The sequence below is a fragment of the Asterias amurensis genome, chromosome 5 (assembly GCF_032118995.1).
Source record: "Asterias amurensis chromosome 5, ASM3211899v1".
In the NCBI taxonomy this organism is placed as follows: domain Eukaryota; kingdom Metazoa; phylum Echinodermata; class Asteroidea; order Forcipulatida; family Asteriidae; genus Asterias; species Asterias amurensis.
Genome location: NC_092652.1, coordinates 21,362,282 through 21,385,389, shown reverse-complemented (window position 1 = coordinate 21,385,389; position 23,108 = coordinate 21,362,282). Strand labels below are relative to the sequence as shown.

The window sequence follows — 23,108 nt, the reverse complement described above, 5'->3', positions numbered from 1 at the left end:
ACCACTGTTGGCCCTAATCACAGCCGAAAGGGAAACTTTCTGTGACCCCTGGCAAGTTGACATTTTGGGGTCCAAAAATAGGGTAAAAATGTTGATTTTGCAAGTTCTAAAAACATACTGTAATGCATAATGCAAAAATAGCACAAGGGTGTTATTTAAAGCAATAACAAATTTTCTCAAGGAAGGCCAAGGATGATACTTTGTAGTGATATAAAAGGTTTTTTGAAATAATGTTGCATTTTGGTTGGGTGGAGTTGTAAATATGAGCTAAAAACCAGTTTTTCAGACCCCAAAATCGGCCTAAAATGGCCAAAAAACAAAATGAGCCGTAACCATGGCAACGGGCTATATATAGAATTGAAAATGCAATTTTGTTTACTCGCACCCCAAGGCCCTTCAACCCACAAAGTATAAAAAAAATTCATTTTTTGACCGTGAGCAAGTATGTCAACTATTTACCTGAACTGACTCTTAAGAGTCAGTTCAGGTAAATAGTTGACATACTTGCTCACGGTCAAAAAATGAATTTTTTTTATACTTTGTGGGTTGAAGGGCCTTGGGGTGCGAGTAAACAAAATTGCATTTTCAATTCTATATATAGCCCGTTGCCATGGTTACGGCTCATTTTGTTTTTTGGCCATTTTAGGCCGATTTTGGGGTCTGAAAAACTGGTTTTTAGCTCATATTTACAACTCCACCCAACCAAAATGCAACATTATTTCAAAAAACCTTTTATATCACTACAAAGTATCATCCTTGGCCTTCCTTGAGAAAATTTGTTATTGCTTTAAATAACACCCTTGTGCTATTTTTGCATTATGCATTACAGTATGTTTTTAGAACTTGCAAAATCAACATTTTTACCCTATTTTTGGACCCCAAAATGTCAACTTGCCAGGGGTCACAGAAAGTTTCCCTTTCGGCTGTGATTAGGGCCAACAGTGGTCTTTCAATATCTGGTGTCAAAAACTTGGGCAATTGTATCCTGTTGTGACAGTACTGCCTCAAAACTAGACTTTTTTCCCCAAAACATGAAAAATGCCTTCTAGAGGGTCTTTTCACATAATATCGAAATACGTGTCCACGGTAAAAAAAAGAAGAATATTTTTCATTTTTTTGTGGATGGTAGGATGGTAGGGACTTGGGGTCCAAATAAACAACATTTACATTTCAAATCATAATATAACACGTTGCCATGGTAAAAGTTCATGTGTGTTTAGGCCACTTTGGGCCGATATTGGGGAATGAAAAACTGTTTTTTTTTAGTTAATATTTACAACTCCACCCCACCAAAAAACAAAATTATTTCATAAAACCTTTTACATCAATACAAAGTATCATCCTTGGCTTTACTTGAGACAAAAAATATTGCTATAAATTTCACCCTTGTGCTATTTTTAGAACGTGCATTAGAGTATGTTTTTAGAACTTGCAAAATCAACATTTTTACCATATTTTTTGCCCTCAAAATTTCATTTTTTTCAGGGGTCTCAGAATATTTTCCTTTCGGTTTTGATCAGGGCAAAAATTTGTCTTTTTTATTTCTGGTAAGAAAAACTTGGCAAGTGTATCCTGATGTTAACAGTACTGTCTCAAAAATAGACTTTTTTCCTCAAACAGAAAAATGCATTTTGAATTGTTTTTTCTTCATATTGAATTTCTAACATTAAAAAGTTATAATTCTATCAATCTTGCAGCTTTTCCTTAGCACTAGTGGATTACCCAACATTGATCAGGAACTGTTGATGACCTTAATTTTACAATTTGCCCGGCCCAGCCCCAATCATATTTCTTGACATTGCATAAAACAATGTTTTGTGAATAGCGCCTCTTTTTGTGAAAGTGTTCCCTTTCGGTTGTTATTGGTGTTTTCATGTCTTCTGGGTAGAAACACTGTGTTTATTGTATCCTGTTGTGACTGATGATGCCTTAAGTATAGTAATTTTCCAAAAACAATGCATGCTTATTAAAAATCTGGCACTGTTTCCATGCCCTTTGAGTAATGAATACAAAGTTTTTATTTAAACATAATGGTATCCAACCAAACCGAAACCAATGCTTTGCCACTGAGAGTTCTTGATTTGGCTACTTTACCTATTGTACAGGTATGATTCCCATTGCAAGTAGAGTGCGATGAGCATTCTTTACAAGTTGTCTTTAATACAGGGCCTACTCTCCTTGGTCCCTGCCTGCTACCAAATGTAAAACTTTTCTTAGAGATAGAGATCATAAACAATGTAGTTTCTGTGTTTGCGGCAGATGGTTTGGAGCATCCAATCATGTCCAACACAAACGTGGGAAATTAAAAAGCCCGCTTAAAAGTGTTGGAAAAGTTTGCCAAGATCTTATTAAAAACAATGATACTAACGATTTGCAAGATGAGCGTAAGAGATTATTTAAAAGGAACACGTTGCCTGGGATCGGTTAAGTTGGTCTTTGAAATGCGTTTGTAACGGTTTGTTTTAAAATGCATGGTTAGAAAGATGTTTTTGAGTGATACTTGTATGGATCATTATATTCTACTTTTAAAATATCTTTCTAATCATATGCATTTTTTAATAAACGTTTACAAACGCTTTTGAAATACCAACTCGACCGATCCAAGGCAACGTGTTCCTTTAATGAAACAACATTGAAAGAAGTTGTAAAAACTTGCACCTGCTGAACATAAATAAGTAAGATGCATTTGCAGTGACAAAAGTCTATTCAGGCTAGTTTGATATTTTTTCCATTCACTATCTTACTAATTCATAATTATTATATATGTCTCTGAGAACGTTGAGTTGTTTATCACATTGAGTTGTTTATCACGTTAAATAAACCAACTCTTTTATTGTTTGCAACAGTACAATTGAAAGGAACCCCACCATAGATGGGGGGACTGCTTACAGAAGGCCAAAGCAGGTGAATGGCCATTTAGCCCTTTAGTCCCTGCACTGCCCGAGTTTGCTGAAATCCAATTTCTCAAGAGTCTTGCAGTAAATTACTGGAATCATAGTTCAAATTTTAAAAGATAGCCAAGGCTTAATGTGTATGCACAATTTTTTACCCTTTCGGTAATATTTGTATAAAAGTTCTCATGGGAACAATAAATGCCTCTCGTTAAACGGCTACGGTAATTTTTATGGCGAATACTTTTGTGCACGGATAAAATAAACACAATAGCTTTTCAAGGCTTTTGTCTGGCTCAATGCTCATACTGATTAAATGCGAAGGCGTTATTTTCGACAATATCATCATAAATGATGAACAGTTTCCTGTTTACTGATGAGCGTTTTATTTTTCGTAAGAGCTAAATTATTTCATCATCATTAGCTTTGACAAGTCAACTGTGAAGGGAGAATTAATAACGATCTATAACAACTAGATATATTAACAAATGCGTAGACCTACTAATGACTATCGAGTTTTCTTTTGATGTTCCTTTTTTTCTACAAACACAAGCTAGCGAGGTTTCCTCATACCGCATACAGTGTATCGCTATAATGCGGCTGGGCGGTACAGCGGCTAAATGGTTAGATACTTTGGATACAGTACTTGCTCACTTTTAGAGCCTCTTTGTTCTGAATGGGATGAAAATGTTTAGTTCGGTAGCGGGCAGGGGACCAAGAAGACTGTTATAAGGCCATGTAAAGACAAGGACAGTAAAGATTGCTCACCGCACTACTTCTCTTCTTGCAATGTGAATCATACCTGTACAACTAGGTAAAGTAGTTATGACAAAACAAGAACTCAGTGGCTTAAAGAGCATGGAAACAGTGCCATATTCTTTTAACAAGCATGCTCGTTTTTGTTTTTTATCAATTCAAACTAAGGGATAACTTCAAAATGCATTTTTAATTGTTTTTGGAAAAATTACCATTTTTGAGGCAGAAGTGTCACAACAGGATACAATAAACCAAAGTGTTTCTCCCCAGTAGACATACAAACCATAATGATAGCCCAATCAAAACAAAAAGGGAAATATTCCGAGAACCAACAAAACATTAAAGACAGTACAAACTTTCTTGATGTGCAAGGGGAATTAAAAAATGTGACTTTCAAAAAAAAAGGCGCTGTTCGCAAAACTGTTATTTTATTTTATGCAATGTCAAGAAATATGATTGGGCCAGGGCCGGGGTGGGGCAAATTATAAGATTTAGGTCATCAACAAGTCCTGATCAATGTTTGGTAATGCACTAAACCTACAAAGTGCTTATAAAAAGCTGCCAGATTGATGGAATTATAGCTAACTTTTTCATGTTATAAATTCAAAATGAAGCAAATATTTCAAAATGCATTTCTCTATGTTTTCGGGGAAAAGGGTCTATTTTTGAGACAGTTCTGTTACATCAGGATACAATTGCCCGAGTCTTTCTTACCAGAAATAAAAAGACAAATTATGGCCCTGATCAAAACCGAAAGGAAAATATTCTGAGACCTCTGAAAAAATGGAATTTTGAGGGCAAAAAATATGGTAAAAATGTTGAATTTGCAAGCTCTAAAAACATACTGTAATGCACGTTCTTAAAATAGCACAAGGGTGAAATTTATAGCAATATTTTTTGTCTCAAGTAAAGCCAAGGATGATACTTTGTAGTGATGTAAAAGGTTTTATGAAATATTTTTGTTTTTTGGTGGGGTGGAGTTGTAAATATTAACTTAAAAAAACAGTTTTTCATTCCCCAATATCGGCCCAAAGTGGCCTAAACACAAATGAACTGTTACCATGGCAACGTGTTATATTATGATTTGAAATGTTAATGTTGTTTATTTGCACCCCAAGTCCCTACCATCCACAAAGTATGAAAAAAAATATTCCTTTTCTTTTACCATGGACACGTATGTCGATATTATGTGGAAAGACCCTTAAAAAGGCATTTTTCATGTTTTGGGGAAAAAAGTCTAGTTTTGAGGCAGTACTGGCCCAACAGGATACAATTGCCCAAGTTTTTGACACCAGATATGGAAAGACCAATGTTGGCCCTAATCACAGACGAAAGGAAAATTTTCTGAGACCCCTGGCAAGTTGACATTTTGGGGTCCAAAAATAGGGTAAAAATGTCGATTTTGCAAGTTCTAAAAACATACTGTAATGCATGGTGCAAAAATAGCACAAGGGTGATATTTAAAGCAATAATTTTTTTTCTCAAGGAAGGCCAAGGATGATACTTTGTAGTGATATAAAAGGTTTTTTGAATTAATATTGCATTTTGGTGGGGTAGAGTTGTAAATATGAGCTAAAAACCAGTTTTTCAGACCCCAAAATCGACCTAAAATGGCAAAAAAAATAAAATGAGCCGTAACCATGGCAACGGGCTATATATAGAATTGAAAATGCAATTTTGTTTACTTGCACCCCAAGGCCCTTCCACCCACAAAGTATAAAAAAAAATCATTTTTTGACCGTGAGCAAGTATGTCAACTATTTACCTGAACTGACTCTTAAGTGTCTTGCTCAATGACACAAGTGTCATGACTGGGATTAGAACCCACGCTCTGTTGAACAGAAACACCAGAGCTTGACTTCGGTGCTCTTAACAGCTCGGCCATGACCAGTGAAAAGGTGACAGAAATGACAATGACAAGCTAGTTGGTCCTGCTGGACAGTCACTTAAGGGCAAACCCCGCCCACCAATAACTCACACGAGACACTTTTTTGTTGTTTTTCTTTTTTTTTCATTTCAAACTTACAGGTTCAACCAGAACCCTTAGGATGTACATGGTCAATGGTCAATACAAGACAAAGTGCAAAAGCAAATAATATCGACCATCGGGTAAACTCTCCCTGTGTATCTCAAACGCTAAGAATCTAATAAACTCACTGACAAAAATTCTGCTCAGCAACATTAAACAGTATTTTTAATTATATGTCTCAAAATCAAATCTTAAGACCTTTGACCTTTCAGTGCACTTGAATAACATCATACAATTGAGCAAAGTGATGGTTATTTGTATGAAACTATTTTAGATCATCTACGATTGTACAGAATCATTTTCAATTGGAAAAGACATTTGTAAACTTTAATAAAACACTATATAAAAGATACAGTCAGGGGTTTTTTAAAGTCCGAAAATTTGAAGCAATAATATTACAAAGAGAATGTACGCGACACTTTTTGTATTTAAGATCAGCGATCAATTTGTACAAAGGTCACTTTACAAAATACATCAAAAGGACATTTTTAAACAGATGGAATCAATGTTTTTTTGGACACTAGTTAAGCCTTCTGAGCCACGTTTCACTTTAGCTGCGAAGAAGATATTGATTTGCTCAGCAAAGATTTGTAGACACCAGTCAATGTACGTTATAGGATTTTAGACAGTAAACCAGACTATGGAAGATGGATTTTTCTTTTAATGAAATTAGCATTGAGTTAATTCAATGAATTGTGATTTTCCCCCACCCCGCATTTTGTTGTCAAAGTTCAAGGGGGAATGTCGTCATGATGATCACTGGAGCCTTGTGACTGTACATTGAATTATAAACTCTACCCAACTTACTGCACATGCCCATGTATGCCATCAGGGCCCTGTGTAAGCACAAACAACTTGCTAAGCACAGAAAAGTATTTTTGAGCAGAAATAGGTTACCAGCCAAAATTACTTAAAGTTTGCATTGTTGTGGTTGGTGCCGCACTAATTTTTTGCTCAGCCAAAGAAATTTGTCAAGGAGTATTTTGTGCTTAAAGGCACTGGACACGTTTGGTAATTGTCATAGACCAGTATTCTCAATTGGTGTATCCCAACATATGTATAAAATAACCAGCCTGTGAAAATTTGGACTCAATTGGTCGTTGAAGTTGCAAGAAAATGATTAAAGAAAAACCACCCTTGTTGTACAAAATATTGTGCTTTCAGAATACATGGCTTCTGGCCAGAAGTCTTTTATTATTTTAGTGAGAAATTACCTCCTTCTCAAAAACTATGTTACTTCAGAGGCAGTCGTTTCTCACAATGTTTTATACTTTCAACAGCTCTCCGTTGCTTGTTAGCAAGTAAGGTTTTATGATAATAGATATTTTGAGTAATTACCAAACGGGTACAGAGTCTCGAACGGCTTTATGAAATTTGGCCCAGGTTACAAAGGGCACCGTCACTATTATATTGTGATGTGACGGCCAACCTGCAGTGACTGGTTTAGAGTTTATACTTCCACGAACCCCGCTATGGTTATGATGAAAAATCTCCTATATTTATTCTTGCTGTTAGACAACATTTTAAGACCAATTTGATAATGTACTAGAAAGTACTCCTGTGCATGATAGTATTTGTTTGTAAGAGAGTTTGAAACTGATTTATCTCAATGTCTGTACATGATTATAAATTTTGTAAATTGTTTCAAAAGTATTATTTGTTGTGTTGTGGTAAAAATGTTTAGCTTTAACTTGTTTAATAAATTAATTTATGGACCAAATAAAAATATTGGGAAAAAAAGATAAACTTTCCAGTCTGTCACATATCAAGGAAAAATATTTCATAAAGATTATCTCGCATCAATCAGTTACTAGACCCATATCGCACCTGATCTTCTGGTGGACATCCACATCACGGCAGGAGGAAAATGCGCTTTCCAAAAACTATAACCAAAGACACAAATTTCAATTTAAACGAGACCCAACAACTAATTTGGGAAGCAACCTGACACCATTTCATCGAAGGATGATGATAAATGAAGATATATACAATAACTTTAACAAAAGGTGCTCTCATTTTTAAGATATTACCAGAAAACCTGGAGCGAATAATTGTCCACGCAGGAATAATAATCCCTAAGAAATACAAACCAGAGAAGCGTTCTCTGATTCAAATTTTGGTGCATAAAAACTGACATCTTCTTACATAACCACATTACTTCAAAGTGAACATGTTGATAATTATTAATGGTTTATTCATTTGAAACAACCAAAAAAATGACACCATTCAAAACAAAGTTAAGAAAATGGTTAATTAACAATTATGTTTATCATTTTCTCCTTTTGGCTTTATGAGTTCAACTTTATTACGCCGAGTAAAAAAAAAAAATGTTTAGCGTCCGTGTTTCTCAAAAAAGGGAAGGAGGAGGGGATTTTTATTATTAATTTTTTATTTCAAGATGGCCGCCATTCCTTTTAAAATGTCAAATATGCATTGTTTTTTCTACTGCTCAAACACACAATACATAAATGAAAAATTTTGGTCAAGACATTCTGACAAGACAGTCAGATTGTTTTGAATAACCCTTTGTCCTTAAAAAAATAAAAAATAAATCATTAAAAGAATAAAATTTTAAAAAGTGCATACAAAAATAAAATAAAAAAATAAATAAAAAAGGAGGCCGCCTTTAAAAAGGAAGCGAGCGGGGACGCTAAACATGTTTCTTTTTCTACTTGGCCTTAGTTGTAATAGAGCTTTTAATTATGACGTTCTGGCCTAGGCACCTGCCAGTAACGGATGTAGTCCGTTATCCACGGAGGTATCATAGACAGTGGTTTGTAGATAAATTTGATGTCGTTTCCAGGCATGTAGCGTCGCCATGGCCAACGGGCACAGAGGGCGTGCTCCATAGCATCAGTGACTAGATGACAGGATGGAGAACATCTGTCGAGAACCATCTCAACCTTTGAAAGTACTAAGGCAAGAAGAAAATGAGATGATTCATGTCAGTCAAATTTTACAAATGTGCTTTTTTTTTTTTTTTTTGGCCAAACTCAATCAAGTTTATTCTTGTAATGAACAAAATTCAATTTCAGATTTAAAATATTTATTGTCATAATTAAAAATCATGAATTTGCTTCCCAAGTAGAATAAATAAAAGTATATGGGATATTAAACAATAGACAATAAGAATTGAACATCTCATAAGCTCTCTCTATATATAATAATAATAATAATAATAATAATAATAATAATAATAATAATAATAATAATAATAATAATAATAATAATAATAATAATAATACATTTGTTAAGCACCTAATGCAAAAAGCCTCTAAGTGCATAAAGAGAACAATAAAACAAACAATAAGAGAAAGATACAAGAAACAAATAAGCAAATTACAAAAAAGCAGCTTTAAACTGCTGCAAAGTATGTATATTTATATTTCATTTATTTTATAGGGACCAAGCCCTTGATAAGCTTAGGCTTTCTCCTGGTACCCTCCTCTTGTACCTTTTGTTTGTATGTTTTGTGATTTTTTATTGTGATATTCGGAAATAAAACAGACAAATAAATAACAAAACATACAGTCACATAAAAGGGTGGGGGCATCCGGTTTATACAGAAAATAAAATATACATAAATTATGTATAAATTTCCGTTGAAGCCACCAGCCAGATATACACTTACATGCGGCTCGAACATTGGTTTGGGGACAAAAACATAAAAAAAGAAATTTGTTTCCCTTGTTTTAATTCCTTATACCATATCTCGCAAGCTCCCTCTCCAGATACAGCCTGTGCTGCAAAAAATGTATATATTTCTCTCTTTTTTTCAGGTAGATAAAATCGACAACAATTAAATGCACGTTAATTAGGTGAAAAAACAGGAATGAACAATTTACATGTATATATACAGAGGAGGGAAAAAGAAACATCTGGAGCCTGAAGGATTGCCTAAAAGAGACACACTGTCTAGAGGCTCTCCCTGAAGAGACTAACAATAAATTGAAGTATAAAAAGATATACATATACTAACAGCCAAAAAACATTACAAATACGCATACAAAATACACATACAATTAGGGCATACAAGAAAGGTTAAAACACAAATGAAAAATACCTTAGCACAAAAGCTAAAACAATCACAAGAAATTACTCTGACTGAACAAACACCCATAGAACCTACTCCTGGGTGAAGAGTAGCAACTATAGTTCAGTGTCTTGCTCAAGGACAAATATTGTGTCATCACCGGGATTCGAACCCACACCCCAACGATCGTCTTGGATACCATAAATTATATCTGGTGCACTCGACCACTCGACCATAAACAGGATGCTTGATTTAGTACGCATTCATTTCAAAACTAAAACAACAAACACACGAGTAAACAAAACAATAGGGCTTCAGATGAGAGGACGGAGCCTGATAAAGCCGAATCCAAAGCCAAAGCCGTAGATTTTAAAAGGACCTAAAAATGATACTTACACTTATCAAGATACTTTGGACCATACACTGCCTTCTCCTGTTTGGGTAGCCTGTTCCATACATTGGTCACTGACGTCAATGTAGAATCTCTTGCTACAATGTTGGTCTGGAAGAAGCCAGGCTCAAGGATGTGAACAGTGACACCAAATGCCCTGCAACTTACACTGCAGAAGAAGAAGAAGAAGAAGAAGAAGAAGAAGAAGAAGAAGAAGAAGAAGAAGAAGAGGAGGAGGAGGAGGAGGAGGAGGAGGAGGAGGAGGAGGAGGAGGAGGAGGAGGAGGAGGAGGAGGAGGAGGAGGAGGAGGAGGAGGAGGAGGAGGAGGAGGAGGAGGAGGAGGAGGAAGAGGAGGAGTAGGAGTAGGAGTAGTAGGAGTAGTAGTAGTAGTAGTAGTAGTAGTAATTTACCTTTGATAATTTACAGTTTAGTTCTAATTCTATAATTGTAACTCTAATTCTAATCTGCTCATTATAGCTTAGGCTTGGTACATAAATAAACAATAAAAATAAAAATTTAAATACAAACATTTTTAAATGCTTTTTTAAAAATAGCGCTAAAATCCACCTTAACAAAATTGCTCGAGACACTTGACAGATTAAAAGTAGAACAAGCAGGCAATAACTATACCAAAATATATAAAACAACTGGAAGTATAAACAGGAATTCCGTGAACCCCTAAATAAAACTAAGAAGGAGACAAACAAGAAGAACCAGTTGCATTATCCTCAAAGTAAAACACTTCAAGAAAGCAGAAGTAACAAATATTTAACTTAAAGGAGTTAGTTAATTAAAGAAAAACAAAGATTATACTAAAACAAAAACAAAAAAAGAGATGCTTAAAGCACAAATAGCTAAGCACAAACAAATTTATTCTTACCAGAATAAAGTTAACAGCAAAAAAAAACATTTATGTACCAAGCCTTAGCTATAATGAGCAGATTAGGATTAGTTACAATTATAGAATTATAACTCAACTGTTCATCACATATCATAAATATATACATACTTTTAGTTTCCATTGGCACATGGATAAAACAACAGTCAAAAGCAATGATTACAACCATGATTATAACCATGTTTAATACACACTCCAATAACACCAATCTAAATACTATCAAATTCACACAATTTTCCCTCTACCTTTCTTCATAAAAAATATATTTTCCTCACACTCACCGTAGAGCATCCGAGAAAGCCTCCACCCCAAGTTTAGAGATACTGTATCCCCCGATGGCCGTGGGCATAACGGCCGCAGCACTGGAAACATTTACAATGCGCCCTTTCGCTTGTCGTATCAAGGGGAAGAATTCATTGGTCACTTCAATGGTTCCCATTAGGTTCACGTCCAGTACTCGTTGTATTTCACGCTTCTCCGTCCAGTGATAGGGAACTGGGATTCCTGCTATACCGGCGTTGTTAACAAGGCCCCACAAACCTACATCAAGAAAAAGACAATGATTCAATTTGATTCAATTCAAATCAATTTAATCAACATATGTTTCTATAATATTGGTGGAAAAACTAGAACTTTTTTCAACAGTTCAAAATAACATTTAGTATCTGTGTATTCAAACAACAACAGGCTTACATTTTGCTCTAGGGGAAAAAAAAGTAGGAAAATTTTACACTGCTGGGTATTTTAAGGCTTTAACACCATGAAACTTGCCTTTGTCACCCACAATTGTTGCAACTCTATCCCGAGCTCGTCGTATACTCTCTGTGTCTGTGACATCCATGACAATGCCAGTGACAGTCCCTTTTGGGGCTTCCCTCTCTAGAGCTTCAAGCCCAGATTCGGACAGACAGGCCGCGATGACATGACAACCTCTCTTCTGTCCTAGATATCGTGACAAGAGGTTACCGAACCCCGAATCGCAGCCTGTGACAAGGATGTACTTGTAGGTGACGTCTTTGTAGACTCGGTCCATGATGTCTTGGATGATTAGTGCAATGATGACCACCAAAGCAATTATGACCAGCCATGATGCCATGGTTTTTTGTTACGCTATTTAATATACTTTATTCTGCAATGAAATAGAAAAAGAGACTTGTTTACCATTTCAAATGAAAGTTGAATTTTGGCAAAATTGATACAAGACACCAGGGTTTTTTTCAGGGGAGGGATCTCAGAGTTAAATGGGATAATTGTAGCTCACGCCTAGCTGGTCCCCGCACGTCTGCAGCTATGACAATCTCTGTCAAATCACAGAGATGCCAAGCTCAGGCTCATAGATAGTCTATGGAGACCATGGCAGTGTAATAATGTACATTGGGTGTACATTGGATTAAAACAAACTTTAGCAGACCCTACTCTAACTATTATTTATGAAGTTCGCTCCGTTATTGTATCCACAGCAGACAGTGGAATGAACCTCATAGTTCTATAGGGGCATGCAAGCAGACCACTTCCCCCTAGTACTTACCATGGAGCTATCCTAGCTCTTCCTCTACCACAGTTTCACCATGGAGCTATTTAAAGGGTTTCACCAATCCAATGGGTGGCACATCGAAAATGGCACCTAGAGTCTGCATATACATGTAGGCCTACCAGCTATTGTTACATGTACCTGTACAGGTGTATTTCACATCCAGGGCAGTGCCAATAAACATTACACTCTCTGGTTATATAATACAGCTAGCTGGTCATAGCTAGCTGGTCATGAAGAGCACCCTCTTTGTCTGAATTGGTTCAGTTCATGGAGGTAGTTTTGTGTCTACCTCCATGTTCAGTTGTAGCAAGCTATAGTCAATATAGGCCATTTTGTGAGATCACAGCTTCATGGCCAGATAGATTTACATAATGTCTGGTAAACATGGTAAATAACCCTTACACAAAAGTCCATCTAGGAGGGCCTATAGGCTGCTAAATGCCTCTATAGAAACCATTAAAATAGTGTTTTGTAAGATTTTTTTTTAACTATAAGATCTATAAAATTCTTACATGTTTTTTTTTATAGGTCTTAACATTTCCAAACCTAACAACACTGGTGTCGGAATATAGAGCACTCACCATTCAATCATTATGTCCAACAAATATTGCACTGTGAGATTATAAGAAAATAAATTACACTGCAATGAATGATGAAGTTCGCTGTATCAATAAACAGCGCCCTCGTTGTCGGAATTAATTATGTGGTAAACAAACACAAGAGTCTGAAACCAATACTAATTCAATTCCATTGCCACTGATTCCATCTCATAGTTCAATTAACTCCACTGACAAAAATAGCAAAGCCATATGAGCAACCAATTGTAGAGTGTCATGGCCAAGTGGTTAAGAGCATCGAATTCAAGTTCTGGTGCGTTTTCACCGGAGTGTGGGTTCGAATCCCGGTAGTGACACTTGTGTCCTTGAGCAAGATACTTTACTAAAATTGCTTCTCTTCACCCAGGGGAATAAATGGGTACCTGCGAGGGTAGAGGTTGATATTGTGAATGAAAAAGCCTTTGGAGCGATATAAACTGTTGCCCAGGTTGTATACTCCCTAGGGAGCTGAGAAACATTAAAAAAAAGTGATGTTATTGGCACTATGACCAGGGCACTAATGTAAAGCGCTTAGAGAATTAAGTATTAGTTATTAGGCGCTATATAAATCAAAAGTTATTATTATTATCATTACATTCTGCTGAAAGGCACTTTTAGTTCGTTGGGAATATAGCGTAACATTCTGTGTCATGGTAACAAACAAATATAATAATAATAATAATAATAATATCAAAGTCTTATAATAGCGCACGTATCTACCAAACAAGGTACTCAAGGCGCTGAGTATGCACAAACTTTCAGAAAGATAGGTTATTCCAGTGATGGATTCTGAGACTAGCACTTATAAGGGTTTATAAGGTGCTACGGTGCAGCAGCCACAGCCAGGAACACCGGGGCGAACCCCTTCTCTTTTCGATAAGTGCACTGGGTTCTTTTACATGCGTTACACAACACATGGGACCAATGGCTTTACGTCCCATCTGAAGGACGAAGCAATGGTAAAGTGTCTTGCTTAAGGACACAAGTGTCACGGCTGGGGATTCGAACCCACACTCAGCTGATCAGAAACACCATATTAAGAATAATATTGATTTTGTTTTCCCCCAGCAAAATGTTCCCCTCAAAGTGCCATACCAAAGTATTACTACACCTCTTGCTCAATGGAACAAGTATCTCAACCAAGGTAAACAAATAATCACTAGGCTACTCTGGCAACTTAAGCAACCAGAACTTGAGTTTGGTGCGCTAGACAACTCAGCCATAACAAATTCCTTTTGGTAAATTTCTACAAGGTATATTGCCATACATAAACAAAATCAAAATCGATCACTGTTTTTCCAACTTTCCAAAGAAATAGGGTCATAAAAATTACATTTTAAAATTTATTTGAGAACAAAGTCAGTGGCTATATATATGCTTTGAACATTTCCATAATTTCAACATGGGGGTATAAATCAAGAACAAAACTCAATAAGCAATATTAATACACAATACTGCTAATATTTTATTCAAGCAAACTTTAAATATTTAGCAAACATCCAGTGATAAATTAGATCTCGATCAAAGTAAATGGAAGGTAGCACAATGAAGACAGAAAATCAACTTTTTATAAAAGGCGCAAGGTCAGATTGTTAAACTAAGAAGAAATTTTGTTTAACTGTCACAGGTTCGCACACACCTACAGACCCCTCTCACTAAGGTGTGGTTTCTCATTGGGAGAGTGTAGGATGCATGATGGCAAGCAGAGACACCAAGTAATTTTCCACTATTCATTTTACATATATTTTTTTATATAATTTATGTGTGCACTGTAGACAAAAATCACATGCATGTTACTTGGGTAGGATTAGAGCCTACTCAACCTTTGCAATTCTAGAGCAGTTTCTTACCAAATATCTTATTCCACTGTTTACATAGTACTGAGCAAGCACACGTTCCCACAAGAACAAGGAGATGAATCCCACCTGCTGCCACCAAAGCATTTTTGAACGACATGCACGCCTTGGTATTGACCTACGGCTCCCAAAGCAATTGCCGTGGTGCCCTGTGCTTTTGCTGTGGTGCCCTTTGTAGAGTTCAAATACAAGTTCCCTATAGAAGCACAGCCACTTTTCACAGGAAAACTGCTGTACCCCTTCTAGAATTCAGGGTCTGCAACGCCTCCAAGTCAATGTGACTATACTAACAAAATAATCAGTAAAATTCAAGGCTGTAAATGTACATGAACAGTTTTAACATTTTTTTACTTGAGCAGAAAACATTAAAATCGGCACCTTGTATACTGTTTCAGAGCAAGAAACTACAATAATGACAACTAATCTTACTATGAACTAGTATTTTGAGAAATCTAAAATCACTAGTATTTTGAGAAATCTAAAATCACACCCCCCCCCCCCCCCCCACCAAACAGGCCTTGAGATAGTTAAGGACTTCCACTAGAAATTCTTCAAGAGACCCAATTTTGAGAGAACCTCCATGATCCCTGGAATTACCAGGCCCCTTCCCCACTCAAATCTCCCCTGGAAAGATAAAACCAAATGTTACAAAAAATACAACATTAACAGCTTTATGACAAGTATGTACTAAAAACATCTGGAGTAAATTTTACAACAGTGACTACAATGATATAATCCTTTCTAATAAAATTGGCATGGCTTACCACATTATTCTGCGCTTATGGAAGTAATGCCATGATTGTGGGCCCTAAGCAAGAAGACAAAATAAGGGTTTCTTGGTTCTTGTGGGAGATGGCTGATATTCAAGGAAGCACTTTGGGAAGCACTTATAGTCCAAAGCTGAAAGACATCACAACTCCTTCAAAGGAAAGTTCTATCATTTTTCCCTAGTAAGCATTGCCATGGTAGTGGGCCCAAGCAGGAAAAAACAAAGAAGCATTTTTTTGTCGGGAGGGTAGGGGGGCTGAAATTGCTGAAACAAAAAGGAAGCGCATTATAATACTGCTTAACAAGTTTCTTTGCTCAGCAAAACATTGAGTTGGGAACCAGTGGCAACCGCATAAACAGAATGCAATTTTGGCTGGTAAACTGTTTAAGCTAAGCAAGATGTTTGTCTTTGCTTAGTAAAAGTTGTGCTTTGTAGAGGCTTAATGCAATAGGGCACCGAGTAGCTAACTGTTATGGACACTTCTTGAATCCTTCTTATTAGTCTTTCACAAACTGCTTTACCTTCCCCCTTTCCACAAATAATCTTACGTAACAAAACACTTACGACATGGAAGCACTACATCCTTGTATGCAAAACTACACAGGTACTATTATTATCAAAAATACTGCAAAAAGTTTAATGATAAGCAAAAAGCAGCTTATGCACACATTAACCATGGAATGAGGTGCACGCTTTTCTATATAATTATAGACCACTAACAGTAACACCATAATATAAAAATAATGATAGCAGTAACATCTGGGACCAACTGCATAGAGCTACTTACACATAAACATTTGCTAAGCACAAAACAATTGTGCTTAACTGATAAAGGTAACCAGCCAAAATGTCATTTCATACCATTATTGAACTGGTCTATTTCCACATAAGCAGCCATGCTTAAGCGAACAAGGTTACCAGCCAAAGTACAACATCATACCATCTGTGACTGGTATCCAACTGATGCTTGCTCAGCAGAAAAAGTTGCTTAGCAAAATATGTTTAAGCAATATTTTTACTATATTTGTAAGCTCAATAAAATTGGACTATTGGTCCTAGTTAACCTGTAATACAAAGTGGTCAAATATAACAGCTGCTTTAACTGGTCTAAACCAGGTTAATGAAAGTTCAACTTAATCCTAGTTAACTTAATCCCAGTTAACAGAGTACACAGGTTCAACCCATTTTGAAGCTGCACATTATATCTTAATGAAAACAAGCTCAATAACGATTGGCATGAAACAAATATTCTTCTAAAAGGCAGTGTATTTGATTTTGATTAAAAAGAAAATAAATTCAAAAGTTAACTCCATCTTGGTTTTTAAAATGTATAATTACCTCACAGCATTTAAGGACCTGGATACAAATTTCACGCGTGCGGAGTCTTTTTAAAACGCCAACAAACGTTACAGATTTAATTAGTAATTTTTGTTAATTAGTTCACAACAAGAAAAACACTTTAATCTCTAAGAGGTAAATAACTCATCCTGACCTTCCTCACAAATAACTCTACCTAAATAATAGCACCTCAAGCCATTTTCACCTGAGATCAATTTTGCAAGGGTCCCTTGCCAAAAAATTTGGCAAAAATTTGCACAATTTTGGCAAAATTTGGCAAAAAAATACATGTTCAAACTGTCAATAACGAACAACTAATGATATAACGAAGCAAGGGACCCCCTGCTAATTTGCTCTCTTGTGACAAGGGCTTTTGTTTAGGAAGGTTTTACACAGATTAGAGCCTTCATCACTCAATACATAAGCCACAAAATTAAGGAATTTGGGATAAAACAAATGGAGGGTATTTATAGTGTAAAAAGATTCTGTTAAAATTTACAGCTTAGATTAATTAAAATTGAAATTGCTGCTGTTTTTTTTGAACAGGTAAATGCATTTAAAAAAAACACCATAATAAAAATTGACTAGAGCGGGATTTGAACCGACGACCTTTGGTTTAGCGTGCCGACGCTCTACCATTTGAACTATCTAGCCCTACATTTGCAAACTCCCTTATATTTATAATAAAGACCATACATTACTTGAATATGTACAAAGAAATCAATCGTTCACAAAGACAAATATTTTGACATCATTCAAAATACTTTTTTTTATCAAATCCAGTGCACACAAAATATCAAGGAAACTTTTCTTTTTACATTTAACAAAACTTAAGCTTTTTAGACCCACTCCATGAAGCTTATTAAGTCCATATGTTGTACTGACATTTTTTTATCTCGTTTATTGTTTTTTAACACTTGATGCAGGTTCCTTTATGTTTCAGGCATGACTTGAAAACTACCATGACAGCAAAAAAAGTGTCAAAACAATGTGGACCACTACAAGCAGGCAACAATTCCATAAAGCTGCTAAGCACACAAATTTACTCAGCACAGAAACATTCTTGCTAGCCGAAACCAGCCAAAATACAATGACAGTTCCTGAGAATGTTTTGCTTTGAACGAACCTTTATGAAAATGGGCCCTGGTCAGCATTCAAATGTTGGTCAGCAAAAAATTGATCTTGCTTAGCTGAAGCTGGCAGCCATCCACACTGCCACATCTAATTATAACATTGTTGTGACTGGTGCTCTGATACATGTAACTCTGTGCTTTGTTCTGCTTAGAAGAATGTTATGCTTAAGAAGCATTCCGAACTGAGCCCAAACCTGCAGCTACACAGAGCTACAATTTTTACAATCTACACCATCACTGGTTCAAAGAAACCTTTGCACAACTCAAGCGAAAAATCCATTTTAAATATTTTGTTTAAGTTTGTCAATTACTAAACCTCTTCAGAGCAGGCTTAGATTTTAAACCTTCACTATAGTTGAACCTCCTCTATTTGACACAAAACAACTCAGAAACTGTTGGTATTTACATGACATGAGAACAAAACAAAAACACTTTGAGCGAGCAATCCAGCAGGTACTTCTGTTTGGTTTACACAGGCTAGATGATAAAGGACTGGTCTCAGTTTTATGGATCTGCTTACCGTAAACAAAGAATTGGTGCTTACGGAAGCAGGGAATTATGCACATACCTTAAGCATATTTCACGCGTTAGCAGGGAATTTTTCCTTTTGCATGTGCTTCCTCAAGGTTAGTAGGCATTCTTCGCTTAACAGAAATTCTGTTCTGTGGTTGCACAGTTAAGCGGAAAATGGTGATCAGAACCGCATAATTTGGCGGTAAGCAGAGCCATGAGTTTTCAATCTTAGTTATACACACATCTTAAAGCACATACATTTTTTAAGCACTTCTAGTGAAAGGCTTAAACAACTCTATCTACAATTGCAAAGATTGTAAATGTCAATACTTTGTTCTGGGTTTATTTGTTCTAGATGCTACGATTTAGAAAATATATTTATTCACACAGTGATAATAAACACTAACAGCAGTTAAGCTTTGTCAAAATAGTTTTTTCGATATTTATAGTTAAATTGAAATGTTTTTCATAATTCATTGTTGTTCATAAATGTTATTTATATGAAAGTGTGAGCCCCTTATAATGAAAACGAGCCTTTGGCAAAAGAAAAGTATGAAAAAAATAATCCTTCAACTTAACTTTAAAAGAAAAACTGTCCAACATGTTATCCAGACGTTCCCCAAGTTAGGACCAATGTTCCATTATGCATTCTAACTATGACCCAACTGAATTCACCTGATATCGATATGTAGGTCGTGACTGATATTTGAAGCAATTTCAGCAATGATAATATGCAGATATTGGCTGATCTTTTTAACCTCATTATAAACCCAAAGACAATATTTTGATTAGGGGTAACAAACATATAATAAAAAAAATTCAAGAATCGCTCATTTTAAAATCTATCACCAAACCTTCTTCAAACAATGTCAAGAGCAGTTAACAGGGAAAAAAAAACATATTATGCTAACAAGAAGCAATTTTTAAACAAAGTAAAATACTTTCTTCAAAGCCCCTCAAAGATTTACCCATCCTCCCCCCCCCTCCCCCCAAAAAAAAAAAAAATCCCTGATAATACATAGATCTATACAATTTTGCGACTCGCTGAAATCACTGTTATAAAAAAATAGTATTAAAAAAATAAGACTGCTGTGCACTTTATGATCAAATAGATGCTATTTATGTTTTACACAATGGGATATTTTTGAACGCTAGTCGGCAGCAGACCTACTGTACTGGGTATATTTCTCTAGACCTCAACGCCGGGCGTTGAATGAGGTGCATGCTGGTCTAGCTAGCGCTTAAGTTTGATTCCCAGCTAGACAAGCATGCACCTCATTCAACAGTTTGCGTTTGCAGTTGCGCAATGGGTATTTGCGGAAAGGTCTATTGTTTACGTAGTGCTGAGCCAGACACAGTTCTCAAAATCGGAACGAAGTTCAATACAAACTGCAGGGTGTGATGAATTTTAATTTTTTTACAAATTCTGAGCAACTGAGAAGCTCGCATTTGACTGTTCTGGCTCGTTTCTCCAATCTGATATTTTTTTTTCTGACAAACGACTCAATTTAAAGCTTGATCGCATCACATTTTTATCACAAAGAATATATTATCATTTCAAGCAGAAACCAAGCCTCGAATTACCCAACAGCACCAATGGCAATCGCCGTGGTGCCCTGTGGCTTTTGCTGTTGTGCCCTTCAGCAAAGTTCCAATACAAATTTTACATTTTCCTCATAGACGAACCAGAGGAAAATTGCTGTGCCACTTCAGAAACGAAATAATTCACTGCCTGACAAACAATGCGGGTTCATTGTTAGCATTTTGATTCAGTTCCCACCCACTTCTAAGTAGAATTCTTCTAATTTAAATCAGAGTATCATATAAAAATACAACTATCCTTTGAGAGATTTTCACAAAAGAAAGTTAAGTTTCTTAGCAATTTTTAATCAGACGACGACAAGACAGCTTCCCAGTAGCACAACCCACTCCACAAGCCTATTAGTGTCATTTTTCACTCAAGAAAAATATTTATTTAAACTTTTTACCTTATCACATATTCCAAGGGAATTAGTTTTAACCTCAACATTGACATTTTAGCAAACTGGAAAAAAGTCTCCATTGGTTATAATTACTCTTCGTAGTGACGAACAATACAAACATGCAAGGGATATTTAATACATTAACTCCACCAATGCTCGGTCTGGGGCCCAATTTCAGCTAAAGCAGTAAATACTGCTTAAGCAGGATACCAGTCAAAAATTGTACGTTACATAGTAGTTTGACTGGTAAGCATACTTTTGTTATGCTTAGCTGGTTTGTGTGCTTAAACAGCTACTTTGTGTGCTTAAGCAGCTGTATGAAATTGGGCCCCATGTACAAGTATACAGTTTACATACACAGCCAGACCTTTATATTAGTATAGTTTGACTAGTACAAGTAGCAGTCTGTACATAACTGTTTCTGCCTAACCAGATTCAGGTTATTACAATTTTGATGGTCCACCATTCTTAACGCTTAGCACATATTTACGGGTAATGCTCTTGTTGATATCCAGGCCTGATACTTCCTGGAAGCAAAGAAGGCGATTGCCTCCATGTCCAGTGGTCATCGCCTTGGTGCTCTTGAAAGTATACTATAAATTTCCTCATGGGGTGACCTTGACCAAAGAAGAGAAAGTGCCTGGATGTCCTTGCCCTTTCAAAAATGAAGCATACAAGGCCTGGATATCTACCGTCTGCATCTGGAAGCCAGCCGCCGCCGTCAGCGTTCCTTCGGTTAAACTAGGAAGTCATTTCGTACTTCAGAAGATTGTTCTCACCGGGCTCAAACTGAAGACCCTTCAGCAGCTCATCAAGGTCAGGGGTCACCATGGAATCTTCTTGGTCATAATCGTCAAATCTGCCATAAGGTAAAGTAAGAGAAGGAAAATACTTAATGGTTAGTATAGATGAGCATGGTAGGACTTCTTCGCCTCGAGGGTTGATCCAGGGTCCGTTTATATAAGCTCAGAGGCGATTTGGGAAAAGTTAAACTACACCATGACCTGGGCCCAATTTCATGTCTCTGCTTACCGCCGAATTGCTGCACAAGCTGTGTAAGCGAAGAATGCCTAGTAACGTGGAGTACACACAAGCTAAAAACTCCTCGCTTACCCGTGAAATGCGCTTGCCAAAAGCACGGAATTCCCTGCTTCCGTAAGGGCCGATTCTTTGCTGAAGGTAAGCACAGCCATGAAATTGGGCCCTGGTCTAACACATCCCCATCCCTCCCCCAACCTGTCCCAAAATTGTCCACTCAAGAATGTATACCAGACTAGACCAGCATGTCCGGTTGGAAACCTACCCTCCATTGCAGATCCTCCTAAAAACACTCAGCCCTCTCCTCTGAGGGCTGCCTTATGACATCAATTTTGTTTGTATTGCTTTTAATTTTCCGTTTGCATTTTTACATTGTTAGTTTATAACTTTTATATCGTTAGCTTTATTAAGTGATGATGTACATTTACTTTTTAATAATATATTAATTTGTTTATTCTTAAAAATGTACTGCAGGGTCCAAATGGAAACCAGTTATTTTTTACTGATTTGGCCACCCTGGGTAAATAAAGGATAAAAATAAATCAATCAATCAATGGCTCCTTAAAGGTAGTGGACACTATTGGTAATTACTCAAAATAATTATTAGCATAAAACCTTACTTGGTAACAAGTAATGTGGAGCTGTCGATAGTATAAAACATTGTGAGAAACGGCTCCCTCTGAAGTAACGTAGGTTTCGAGAAAGAAGTAATTTTCTATGAATTTGATTTCGAGACATCAGATTTAGAACTTGAGGTCTCGAAATTAACCATCTAAACACACACAACTTCGTGTGACAAGGGTGTTTTTTCTTTCTTGTTCGTTGACTGATTGAGCTCAAATTTTCACAGGTTTGTTATTTTATGCATATGTTGAGATACACCAACTGTGAAGGCTAGTCTTCGACAATTACCATGAGTGTCCACTGCCTTTAATGTTTGTGCATGACAAACCCAGCATTCTCCCTCAACTGTGGTTCCCTGACCAAATGCCAGTTAAAACACCCGAGGACCAGTTCAAATTCACTCAGAGTGGTCCTGCCGACTAGTTTATTGTTCAAAAGCAACCCTGTTTCCTTGTTTGAAATATGGACAAGTGAAAAAGCCACAGGGGTAGGTAGTGAAATGACAAACATAACTGGTATTGCTTGCCAGTCACTCAAAAAAGTTAAGACAAGTGGCCAGACTGGCTAGTTCAGTTTGAAAAACTTCCCTATTTCATTTGAAATATGGACCAATAATAATAACAATAATAAATCCGTTTTTATATAGTGCTTTGTACAACCAAACGGCGTCTCAAAGCGCTTCCAACATTAGTACCCCCGTCCCGGTGACTGGGCCATTTAATTCATT

The 23,108-nt window shown here is 36.4% G+C and overlaps 2 protein-coding genes across 5 annotated transcripts in view; both read right to left on the bottom strand.

Moving 5' to 3' along the window:
• Positions 1-7,849: 7,849 nt before the first annotated feature.
• LOC139937694 (retinol dehydrogenase 7-like) lies at positions 7,850-12,688 on the bottom strand. 3 transcript variants are annotated; one of them, XM_071932967.1, is made up of 5 exons: positions 12,671-12,688; positions 11,770-12,127; positions 11,280-11,538; positions 10,106-10,269; positions 7,850-8,590 (listed from the first exon to the last, which is right to left on the bottom strand). In XM_071932967.1, exons 2-5 carry the CDS (start codon positions 12,092-12,094, stop codon positions 8,373-8,375), a joined length of 966 nt encoding a protein of 321 aa, XP_071789068.1. In that variant the 5' UTR covers positions 12,095-12,127; positions 12,671-12,688; the 3' UTR covers positions 7,850-8,372. The 3 variants fall into 3 exon arrangements, with proteins under 3 accessions (XP_071789068.1, XP_071789066.1, XP_071789067.1); XM_071932965.1 differs by lacking the exon at positions 12,671-12,688 and adding an exon at positions 12,527-12,664; XM_071932966.1 differs by lacking the exon at positions 12,671-12,688 and adding an exon at positions 12,527-12,646 and having other exon boundaries at positions 11,770-12,108.
• Positions 12,689-19,723: 7,035 nt separating this feature from the next.
• Positions 19,724-23,108, bottom strand: part of LOC139937602 (signal transducer and activator of transcription 5A-like) — a 33,901-nt gene continuing 30,516 nt past the window's right edge. For both annotated transcript variants that reach the window (XM_071932819.1, XM_071932820.1), the window contains exon 22: positions 19,724-21,578. In XM_071932819.1, coding sequence (XP_071788920.1) covers positions 21,461-21,578 — 118 coding nt within the window. In that variant the 3' untranslated portion in view covers positions 19,724-21,460. The remainder of the gene's footprint in view (positions 21,579-23,108) is intronic.